General features: G+C 59.0%; 1 protein-coding gene across 1 annotated transcript in view; it reads right to left on the bottom strand.

Moving 5' to 3' along the window:
- Positions 1 to 12,094, bottom strand: part of DHX37 (DEAH-box helicase 37) — a gene marked incomplete at its 5' end in the record, with an annotated part of 29,138 nt that extends 17,044 nt beyond the window's left edge. The window contains 9 exon segments of the mRNA XM_027766328.1: positions 78 to 191; positions 1,578 to 1,674; positions 5,253 to 5,345; positions 5,824 to 5,972; positions 7,376 to 7,398; positions 7,401 to 7,705; positions 8,676 to 8,788; positions 10,521 to 10,690; positions 12,030 to 12,094. Coding sequence (XP_027622129.1) covers positions 78 to 191; positions 1,578 to 1,674; positions 5,253 to 5,345; positions 5,824 to 5,972; positions 7,376 to 7,398; positions 7,401 to 7,705; positions 8,676 to 8,788; positions 10,521 to 10,690; positions 12,030 to 12,094 — 1,129 coding nt within the window.

Raw genomic sequence — 12,094 nt, forward strand, 5'->3', positions numbered from 1 at the left:
CCGCCTCGCCCAGGCAGTGCCTCCAAGTCTTGGCCTGGGGACCCAGGGACGCCCCAGCCTCCCTGCCTCCTGGCTACCTTTGCCCGGAGAGTCACGATGCGGGACAGGAGGCCGATGAGGATGTCGGTGTACACGCTCCGCTCGTGGGCTTCGTCGATGATCACCACCTTGTACTTGAGCAGTAGGAAGTCCTGGGGAGGGGTCCGCAGGGTCAGCCGGCCCCAGGCTCCCCACCAATCACTCCATGCCCACAGTCGCCAAGGTCAGGGCCTTGAGAGCTGGCACTCGGCCCAGGGGCGGTCTCGGCCCTACAACCTTGGGCAAGTGATGTCTCCTGGTCCAAGGGCAGTTAGTGCCTGTGAAGTACAGAGCACAGGCCTGGGCCCTGGCAGAGAAGGGGCTAGAGAGTGGCAGCTGTAAGCTAGGGGGCACCTCGGGCTGGCCTAGCCCTTGGCTGAGCGGGCCCTGGGGCTGGGCTGGTTTTGGGCTGGGCGTCTAGCCAGGAAGTGGCTCCACTCTAAACCGGGCCCTCCAGACGCAGCCATGTCCATGGCCACCCCAGGGGCCCAGCACCCTCGAGGCTGGAGATGCTCTTGCACCTGACTGCTCCTCTCCAGACATCCCCTAGCCAGCTGGAAGCGGAGCTTCCCCTAGACAGTGGCCCTCAAGGCCCTCCAGGGACAGGCCTGCCACCTGCCAATGCCCAGCCGAGCTGCCAAAACATGCCAACTCCCCAGGAAGCTCCCGGGGCCGAGTGGGCAGGCAGAGGAGGTGGAGGCTGAGCGCCCCGAGCCACCCAGTGAACATCCTGCAGCAGGCTGCAGGGGGACAGTATGGCCCACCACCAGCCCAGACCAGGCTGGAGACCTTTCTCAGTCCTCTGTGTGAGGCCAAGTCCCCAGTCAGAGTCAGGGCACGCAATGAGCCCAGGACACCTGAGGGGAGAACTCGCTCTCCAACCTGCACAGCAGTGCCTGGCACCTAAATGTCCAGCCAACACTCGGGGTGTGCAAACTCGGGGAGCCTGATCAGGGAGGGCTTGTGCTACATGGAGTCCGATCAGTGAAGGTTTGTGCTATATGGAGCCTGATCAATGGGGGCTTGTGCTACGTGGAGTGGAGTCCGATCAGGGAGGGCTTGTGCTACACGGAGCCAGATCGGTGAGGGCTTGGACCATGTGGAGTAGAGCCTGATCAATGGGGACTTGTGCTATGTGGAGTAGAGCCCGATCAGTGAGGGCTTGTGTGCTACACGGAGCCCGATCAGTGAGGACGCGTGCCACGTGGAATGGAGCCCGATCAGGGAGGACCCGTGCCACGTGGAAGGGGCACCGACCGGGCACAGGCCCCAGGCGAGGCCTTCCTTGTGCAATGGACAGCTCATGATGGTTCTAAAGAAGGGCCCGTGTGCTGGTCCAGAAAGAGGCTCAGAGAGGGTCACCAACTTGATGAAGTCACAGCGCGGTCGGGCGGTCCGTGCTGCTCTGCCAAGGCCGGCAGACCGGCCACTCGTGTCATAGCGATATTCCCGTCCCCACCCCAGCCCGGCCTCGCCGTGGGAGCAGGGATGAGACCGACCCTCTGGATCTCCTTGAGCAGTACACCGTCCGTCATGAACTTGACTCTGGTCTCCTCGGTCACGTTTCCCTCGTACCGGATCTGGTAGGAGACGACCCTGTGGGGACAGGCTTTGGCTCAGCCAGGCAGGTCCCCAGGGTTGCTCTGTTGGGGCAACAGCCATACGGCCACTCCAGGGGGCAGCGGAGGAGGCCTGGCCACACCCGGCAGGGCGGGGCCGCCAACACCAGAAATGGCGGCGCCGCCAACACCAGAAATGAGGCCTGGGTTCCGGCTGACTGCCCTCACCCCAGAGCCCAGAGTGAAGGAGGGGCCGCTGCAGCCCACGAAAGGGCCACACCAACAACACACGCGTGCTTGAAAAGCGCGTCCGGAAAACCAGGGCTGGAGGGTGCTGGGAGCTGTGCGGGCTGACTATCCAACAAGCTGAAATCTGAGATCCAAAATCTCGACATTTTTTCTTTTTAGATTTTGCTATAGAGCACACATGTTCACCGGAGTCAGAGAAAGGGAGGGGGAAAGCACCCTCCTGGGGGATGGCCATACCACAACCCCTTCGCCCCACTCTCCTCTCAGGATTTTGGGCATGTACACACGTGCATCTGGCATGTTTTTCAAGCTGCTGGATCTGGGACTCAAACCAGTGTCAGACATGTGGGATCCAGCTGCTTCAACCTCCACGTCCCCAGATGGCCCAAATGAGGTAGCTTTTCCTTTTTTCTTAAGATTTAATTAATTTTGGGAACCAGCAGTTAGCATAATGGCTAAGTCGCTGGACTCCCATGTAGGCGACCGCGGTTCACGTCCCGGACCTGGTGGCTTAAAACTCACACCGGGTGCGTGTGCGTGCGTGCCCAAGATCCGGAGAGGAGAATGAAGGAGAAGGGATTGTGGCATGACTATCCCCCCTGGGGGGTGATTTCTCACTTTTTGTCTCTCTGTCTGGCGAGCGCACGTGCCCTATAGCAAAAAAAAAAAAAACAAGATTTAATTAATTGTGTTATTATTATGTATCTTTTTAATTTGACCAGAGGGGGACAGAGAGAGAGCGAGAGAAAGCTAGAAAGCAAGCCGCCAGGTCCAGGATTCTAACCATGGTTGGCCACGTGGGAGTCGAGAGCCTTAACCACCATGCCACCTACTGGCCCGGCAGTTTTTCATATATTGTTCTCTCGAGACACAGAATAAATAAGACAGTAAGAGTCCCAAATGCCACCCTCTCTGTAAGATGACAGCCCCGCTTGTCTGTACCCAGAGCTATGTGGAAGGACACACAGTGGCTGCCTGTAGGTGGGACGCTGGGGCTGAGGTCGGGGCCACGGACCGTCCCACCCAGGCTCTTTCCCGCACAGCATCTTGCTCACCTACAAGACACTCAGGACAAGCCCCACTGACACGTGGCCCCAGGGAGTGGGTGTCTTTGCTCACTGGCCGGGGCATCCCGAGAGCCCAGGACTGGCCTGGCGCCCAAGGGTGCTGGCCAGTAGGCATCTGCTGAGTAGGTGGGAGAAGGGGACGCTCCGGGGCCCCTGCTGTGCCTTCTGCAGTCCAGACACAATGGTCGTGTCACCTCTCCCAGCCTGAACACCAGGGCCAGGGCCAGGGCCAGGGCCAGGCCAGACAATGGTCTTCTGAACCTGAGCTGCCCGCAGCCAGGGCTGAGGAAGCTCCTCGCCTCTTGGGGCCGCCTCCCCGGAAGCCTGATGCACAAGGGAACACCTCGAGCCGTGAAGCCCTGACCCCTGGCCTCCCGGACACTGTCACTCAGCCCAGCCCGTCTTAGGTGCGGTCAGAGCACTTGGGTGAGCCGAGACTGGGTGAGCCACCCAACACCGTGTACCAAGGATCCAGTGCAGACTTCAAAGTCGGTCTCTACCGAATGTGTGTTACTTCCGCACCGCAGTGAGGCCCGAGTCTGACAAGGAGCTACTGTAACAGGGACTGTCTACACTCGCTTTGTTTAAAAGACTTTCCAGCAGACGGCAAAATGATTACATGGCTGGACTCCCACGGAGCTGACTGAAGTTCAAGTCCCAGACTCGGCGACTCAAGACTCACACCAGGCATGTGTGCGTGCGCGCCCCAAGTCTGAAGAGGAGAATGGGAGAATAGGGACTGCAGCATGGCCATCCCCACTGGGGGGTGATTTCTTGCTTTTCATTGCTGTCTCTCCAGCGAGTGTATGCGCCCGATGACAAAAATCTCTCTTAAAAAAAACCCCGAGGTTGAAATGCACTTGGCAATGCCGACTTAGCTGTGGCCTGCCTGTGTCTGGCCCTGCTCTGCCCTGGGCCCTGTGCTGGCTCTTCTGTCCCCTCAGCCCATTGGGTGTGACGAGAGCACTGTCTGTCACAGGGGAAGCTCCCGTGCAGCGATCCTGGAGCCCAGAGAGGGGTACTTCCATCCACACCCTCGGCGCGGAGGAGCCCACGCCTACCTGCCCCCTCCTGGACAGCTGACGCCAGGCTAGAGCGCAGGACCACCCCGACCCCAGTCCTGTCATGGGAAGCAGGGCTCTCACCGCTGTGACAGGTTCATCTCCTTGGCCACTCGCTGGGACATGGCCACAGCAGCCACGCGGCGAGGCTCCGTGACGCCAATGATGCTGCCGCCGCCGGGGAGGGGGGGTGCTGGCCAGTAGGCATCTGCTGAGTAGGTGGGAGAAGGGGACGCTCCGGGGCCCCTGCTGTGCCTTCTGCAGTCCAGACACAATGGTCGTGTCACCTCTCCCAGCCTGAACACCAGGGCCAGGGCCAGGGCCAGGGCCAGGCCAGACAATGGTCTTCTGAACCTGAGCTGCCCGCAGCCAGGGCTGAGGAAGCTCCTCGCCTCTTGGGGCCGCCTCCCCGGAAGCCTGATGCACAAGGGAACACCTCGAGCCGTGAAGCCCTGACCCCTGGCCTCCCGGACACTGTCACTCAGCCCAGCCCGTCTTAGGTGCGGTCAGAGCACTTGGGTGAGCCGAGACTGGGTGAGCCACCCAACACCGTGTACCAAGGATCCAGTGCAGACTTCAAAGTCGGTCTCTACCGAATGTGTGTTACTTCCGCACCGCAGTGAGGCCCGAGTCTGACAAGGAGCTACTGTAACAGGGACTGTCTACACTCGCTTTGTTTAAAAGACTTTCCAGCAGACGGCAAAATGATTACATGGCTGGACTCCCACGGAGCTGACTGAAGTTCAAGTCCCAGACTCGGCGACTCAAGACTCACACCAGGCATGTGTGCGTGCGCGCCCCAAGTCTGAAGAGGAGAATGGGAGAATAGGGACTGCAGCATGGCCATCCCCACTGGGGGGTGATTTCTTGCTTTTCATTGCTGTCTCTCCAGCGAGTGTATGCGCCCGATGACAAAAATCTCTCTTAAAAAAAACCCCGAGGTTGAAATGCACTTGGCAATGCCGACTTAGCTGTGGCCTGCCTGTGTCTGGCCCTGCTCTGCCCTGGGCCCTGTGCTGGCTCTTCTGTCCCCTCAGCCCATTGGGTGTGACGAGAGCACTGTCTGTCACAGGGGAAGCTCCCGTGCAGCGATCCTGGAGCCCAGAGAGGGGTACTTCCATCCACACCCTCGGCGCGGAGGAGCCCACGCCTACCTGCCCCCTCCTGGACAGCTGACGCCAGGCTAGAGCGCAGGACCACCCCGACCCCAGTCCTGTCATGGGAAGCAGGGCTCTCACCGCTGTGACAGGTTCATCTCCTTGGCCACTCGCTGGGACATGGCCACAGCAGCCACGCGGCGAGGCTCCGTGACGCCAATGATGCTGCCGTCGCTGGGGAGGTAGAATGCGACAGGTCAGTGGTGCTGGCCGGGCCTGCCCTGAAGCTGACCGTGCTGTGCTGTCATCTCACGAACCCCAGCCTGAGGTCAGTTATGTGCACGCTGAGTCCAGGGGCTTCCCAGCGACACACAGACCTGGGCATGGCCTTAGGAACCCCAACCACAAGGGTACACGCGGGTCAGGGCTGCCAATGGGTGGCTGTGTGCAGGGGCAGCAGCGGACACAGCACCCTGCGGTGGGCACCGAGCAGTCCACTCACGATCTCCAGCACAGCCCTCGGGAGGGGCGCTATTCCGTCCCAGCCATGCAGTGGAGGAAAGGGGTGCAGAGAAGTTGGGCAGCTTATCTGAGGTCACCCAGCTCGTAAGGGCAGAGCGAAGACAGGGTGCCCAGAGTCCAGGCTCCTGATGACTTCGGGGAACATCTCCCCTGACCCCAGGCCCAGCAGAAAGCCCGTGTGTGCCCCCACCTGCTGTAGCCAGCTTCGTAGAGAAATTGGGGCACCTGCGTGGTCTTCCCACTGCCGGTCTCCCCACACACGATGACGATGGGGTGCTCAGCCACTGCCTCCATGATCGCTTGCTCCTCAGAGAGGATCGGGAGCTTCAGCCGCTCTTGCTGGCAGGAGAGAGGGGTCAGCGCGGGAGCTGGGGCAGGGGAGCTGCAGGAGGGCAGGGGGAGCAGGGGACCCTGCCCAGACGCGCCCTGGGCCGAATGGGGGCCTTGATGGCTGGTGGGGGGACAGAGAGCCACAGCCCAGGGCCAGCAGGGGGAACGGTGGGGAAGATGGCTGCATCCCACATGGCTGACCACGCGGCTTGAGTCCTGGACCCTGTGGCTTGAAAAACATGCCAGGTGCACGTACATGCCCAAAATCCCAAAGGAGGGAAAAACAGGGAAGTGACCGTGAAAGGACCACACTCCAGCAGGAAGCCTGACGAGGCAGAAGCCCGGGCCCGGGGAAGCCCTCCTGCTGGGAGGGCTGGAGGCTGGGCAGGGACCGTGGTGTGCCCGGACGCTGTACGGGTGCCCCTCTCCCTCCTCTCACAGACATGTACTATCTATAGACCGCAAAAGCTGGTACTGACCCGGTGCTAATCTTACCTAAGGCAGGGACTGCGGCCTGGCGACGGCTCTCCCAGGCACCTGCTCCGGGCGGCCCTCCCACATTTCCTTCCCATAACCCACGGGGAGAAACACGCTTTCTACCGTGACTCTCAGCGCACACACGTGCATGCATGTACGCATGCATAGCATTCTGAAGAAGACTTTCTTAAAGCATTGCCACCCTATGCACAAAGCTAGTGAGCTAATATTCTTTATTCTGCTATATTTCTATTTCACTTTTTAAAGAATTGTTTTATTTAACTGTATTTATTTATTTTAATTTGACCAGAGAGGGAGAGAGAGAGAGAGAAAGCAAGCTGCCAGGTTTGGGACTCGAACCACAGTGGGCCATGTGGGAGTCCAGTTTACTTAACCACCTGCCAGCAGCTCTATTTCATTTTTTTAAATAATTTTTGTTTATTCATTCATTTATTTTAATTTGACCAGAGGGAGAGAGAGAGAGAGAGAGAGAGAGAGAGAGAGAGAGAGAGAGAGAGAGAGAGAGAGAGAGAGAGAGAGAGAGAGAGAGAGAGAAAGATGGCGGGAAATCAAGCCACCAGGTCCAGGACTCAAACTGTGGTTGGCCATGTTGGAGTGTCCAGCACCTTAACCACCACGCCACCCGCTGGTCCCTCCTCTATTTCATTTTTTAATGGGCTAGAGGACAAGGTCGCATGTGCTCACCAGGGAGAGAGAAAAAAGAGAGAGAGACAGAGAGAGGGCACTGTCCGTGGGGAATGGCCACACTGCGATCCCTTCTCTTCCGTTCTCCTCTCAGAATTTGGGGCATATGTGTACACGTGCCTGGTGAGACTCGAACTGTAGTTGGCCACATGGGAGTCCATCCCCTTAGCCACCACAACACCCGCTGGCCCCGCCCACTCATTCTTAACCATAAACCCGAGGCTGCAAACCTGCATCTCCGGGGAGCGGTTACGGGGACAAACACGGCGGGCCTTGCCGGGGGCTTGGCCAGGGTGGCGGCTGCTGCGGGAGGCGAGGGAGTGGGAGTTACAGCCAGCGTGGGCTGACTGCTGGGCGCTGGGCTCTCGTCCCCGGGCCCCAGGGGAGTCGGCAGCGCACACGTGGCCATGGTCCCTGTGCTGGCCTCAGCCTGCTCGGAGGCCACGTCTGTGTCAGGCTCAGACTCCCCTGTGGACGAGCTGCGGCGGCGTTTGCGGTGGGCCCCACTGAGGCTGCTGACCCTCCCCGGGCCCCGGGCTTCTGCCTCGTCAGGCTTCCTGCTGGGAGAGCAGGGCTGTCGGCATGGAGGCCCCGGGACATCCGCAGCAGCTCTGGGCTGCCAACCACGTCCAGGAGCGCAGGACCCAGAGACTGCACCTCTTCCATGGGCCTCCGCACACGACCCTGGCAACTCCTCCCTCACTGCCCTGAGCGCGCGGCCCACATGCCTCTCCCACCTCCCCACACGGCTCTGCCCGCAGTTTCCGGCTCTGCGCTCACGGGGTCGCCGACGCTAGCACGGGTGCTTGCGTGACGACCGCTTGCTCCTCGCGCTCAGGCTGCAAGCTCCTTAAGAAGGGGGCTCGGTTTCCGGGCCCTGCTCTGCCCCCAGGGCCTAGAGGACAGGCTGGAACACGTCTACACTCAACAGGGAGGGGCTACAGGACAGGGATGCTCGCAGAGACAGGCCAGTGCCGACGAGGACGGACGGAGGTAACGCAGGCTCGGCCCTAAGTGACAGTCGGGAGTAGGTGGGAACCTGGATTTTAATGTGAAATGCCCTAAGTCTTCAGTGTCGGCTGTACTGGGGGGCTGGCCTGGTGGACTAGTGGTTACGAGTGCCAAATTCTACATGGCCCCAGTGGCTGGAAAAACATGCTGGGCACGTGTTCACGCCTGCCCTAAATTCCGACTGGATGGAGTGATGCAGGAGACGGGGCTGCGGCGTGGCCACGCCCTGCTGAGCGCGCCTGTCTGTCCCTGTCTCTCTGACCAGCACACATGCCCTCTGGCAATCATGTGAAGAGAAGGGTGTGCTGATTGGACAGTGTCACCCCAAGGTCCCCAAGGTCACAGCCCGACCTCACTGTGGGTGCCTGGAGGCACCTGAGTCCTCTGCGAGGGCATCTAGCACAGGGACTGCCAGCCACTCAGGCCGGGCCCTGCTCCTGGCACCCGGGACACCCCATGCCTGCACTGCCCCAGGATCCTGCAGGAGCGAGGGCTTCAGCAAGGGGCCCGCCAACTTACTCTCTGCTCTGGTACATGCGGTCCCCAGTGCCCAGCTTGGAAGTGGTGTAAAACAGCCTCATCTCGGCCTCAGAGACCTGGACCTCGCTGAGCTTCTGCAGCATCTCTGCTCGCTGGGAAGAAGACAAGGGCGTCAGGCTCTTGGCAGACCTGCCCTTCCTCCAGAGAGGAGGTGGGGCTCTAGAGAAAAGGTCGGGGCTGGCCTCGCAGCGGCTGGGTGGTGTGTGTTGGAAGCCAGATCCCACTCAGCTGATCACTGTTCAAATCCTGGCCCAGCAGCTGGAAAAACACACTGTGTATGTGGGCGTGCTCAAAGTCCCGAGGGGAGGCGAAACTGAGGGAAAGTGGCATGACCATGTCCCATGGAGGGTGCTTTGTTGCATTCCCTCTCTCTCACTGGTATGTGAAAAAAAAGTTGGACACCCACACGGCCAACTATGATTCGAGTACTGGACCTGCTGGCTCGCTATCTCGCTTTCCTCTTGAACTCTCTGCAGAATGAACACACGTGCCCTATAGCAAATTTAATAATAATACAATTAAATATGTAGTTTTTTTTTAAAGTTCAAAATTCTTTAAAATATAGTTAAAAATTAACACAAAATGATATATTTTTAAGAGGCTTTGCCTTAGGGCACATGAGCTTGCCAGAGAGACAGATAGAGACAGTGAGAGGGAAAGTGAGAAATCACCTCCACGGGGAGCAATGGCCATGCTGCAATCCCTTCTCCATTCTGCTCCTGGGACCTTGGGCGTCCACACACACACGCCTGTAGTGATTTTTAAAGCCACCATGTCTAGGATTCAAACCATGGTTGGCCACATGGGAGTCCAGCAACATAACCGCTACACCATCTGCTGGTCCCCAAAATGATTTAAAAGAAAAAAAAAGGCATACTTGGACCAGGAGATGGCATGATGGTTATGTCGCCGAACTCCCACTTAGTCAACCGCAGTTCGAGTCCCAGGCCTGGTGGCTTGAAACTCACACCAGGTGCATGTGTGTGCGTGCCCAAAATTCCAAGAGGAGAATGGAGAAGGGATTGTGGGGTGGTCATTTCCCTTGGGGGATGATTTCTCACTTTCTGTCTCTCTTGTCTCTGTCTCTCCGATGAGCACACGCGCCCTGTAGCAAAAAAAAAATCTCTCTTAAAAAAAAAAAAAAAGGCATGCCAATCCTTGAAAGATTCCCCAAGAAGCACGCATCTGGCCAGTGCACCGGGACAGGTACCAGAACGATGGAGACCCAGGCAGTGGGCCCCCCAGGCAGTGGGCCCCAGCGGTTTGAAGGTCCTAATGCTGTGTGTCCAGCAAAGGGACTGCAAGCCACACGACTGGTGGCTTGAATTAGAAATGAAAACTGCGGGACCAGCAGATGGTGTGATGGCTGTGTCGCTGGACTCCCACATACTTGACCGCGGTTCAAGTCTCGGACCCGGTGGCTTAAAACTCATGCCGGGCACGTGTGCGTATGTGCCCAAAATCCCGAGAGGAGAGTGGAGGAGAAGGGATTGTGGCGTGGCCATCCCACTGGGGGGATGAAGTCTCACTTTCTGTCTCTCTGGAGAGCGCACGCACCCTATAGCAAAAATCTAAAAAAAAAAAAAGAGAGAGAGAGAAAACAAAAGAAAACTGGACCACATCGCGCTCGGTCCCAGAGGTACACCCGTCATACTTCAAGGTGCAAAGCCACACGGGGCCAGCGGGGCTGAGGAGGGGCTGAACACTCCCCTCGTCCCGGAAAGTCCTACCAGATGGTCCTGCTGCAGAGAGGACGCCGTGGGGACAGTCGCCGCCCCCTCCCGCTCGGAAAGCCACCGCGGTCGCTGCCGGAGCACGGCGTACCTGGCTCTTCTTCTCCTTCTGCTCCAGGACTCTCTGCAGCACTTTCCTCTGCTTCCTGGTCAGAGGCTTCTTCTCCTTCTTCGACAGGGGAGGGGCTTTGGTCTTCTTTTTCTTCTTCCCCGGCAGGACAAGCGCGTTGCTTGCATCGACACCCTTCAATGTGCCTTTGTCTGGACAGACATGGTCGCCTCAGCCACGGCCCCACAGGCAGATTGCAGCCCTCCTCCGCGGCTGCTGACCCAACCCTTGTAGCCCCGGGGCCCACTGGGGAGCTCACAGCAACACGGGGTCAGTTCTCAGTCATCCCACCACCCTCTCTTAGGGGGTCCCGTGGACTCCGCCCCTGCTGTTCTGCCTCTACCGTGACAGCCTGTGAGCACGTCACAGGCCACTTCGGGAGAACGTGGTCACCACCTTGCTCCCCGGGCCACCTGCTGCAGCAGCTTGGCGAGGAGGGACGGGGAGCACATGTACTGCCTCGCCCCTGAGGCTGGGGTTCCCGCTCCAGTCCCCGTCGGGGCAGCATCTAATTCTCTTATTCACTGCTCAGTTTGTATTTCTTTTCATTTTCTTCCCCTTTCTCTTTTTTAAAGTTTGCTATAATGTGTGTGTGCTCACTAGAGAGAAGCAGGCGAGAGAAAGCACCCCCTCAAGGGGAATGACCATACCACAATCCTTTCTCCATCCTCCTCTCAAGATTTTGAGAATGCACACGCACACGCCCAGTGTGTTTGTTCAAGCCCGCCCCCCCGCCCCCCGTCCAGGCTTCAAAATGCGGTCGGCCAAGTGGGGTCCAGCACCGAATCAGCGCCACTGGGCTCCGTATGTCTGTCTCACGCTGCCCGGTGTCGGAGAGGCTGACCCCAGCAAAGACGAACGCGAAGACTAGAAGCAAGCAAGCTAGCTCACCTGTCCCCAGTCTGCAGCTCGCAAGTGAACAGAGGAGCAAAGGGAAAAAGAAAGGGCACAGTGGTGACAGCACGGGTCCCACGGGGTGTCCCTGTCACCAAGTGGAGCACCGGCTCCAAGTCACGGCAACGCAGGGACCACCAGCTTTCTTACTCGTCTGTATGCATATAATTGCTTGGAAATAAACCGCATCAATGATTAATAATTGATTTTTTTAGAGCTGGTTATTTTTCCGTCGACAGCACCTTTCCACCACCTGACACACTGCAGGGATACTCGTACAAAGCATGCCTGAACACAGGAGTACCAGCCTGATGCTGAGTGGACAGGCTGGGCCGAAAGCGCATCGGGGACGAGGGGACGCAGGGGACGCAGGGGACGCAGGGGACGCAGGGCACCACCTCGTCCTCTCGCCAAACTCCGAGCTCCTCTGAGCGGAGGGAGACGCCGGGTTTCGTGCCCGAGTCAGCGCTTCCCCGGTCCTTCGGCTCATCGGATCCTCTGGATCATCTCTGGGCCCCTCACCCCAGAGTCGCGAAGGCAGGTCCAGGCCCGGGCACCGCGGCACGCCCTGGTTCGCCCCCGGCCCGGGACGCCTACCTTCTAGTTCCAGCTGCACCGGAGGCGGCTCGGAGGGGCCCTTGGAGGGGCCGGGGGCCGGCTGC

This window comes from Tupaia chinensis, unplaced genomic scaffold (genome assembly GCF_000334495.1).
Source record: "Tupaia chinensis unplaced genomic scaffold, TupChi_1.0 Scaffold142542_1, whole genome shotgun sequence".
In the NCBI taxonomy this organism is placed as follows: domain Eukaryota; kingdom Metazoa; phylum Chordata; class Mammalia; order Scandentia; family Tupaiidae; genus Tupaia; species Tupaia belangeri.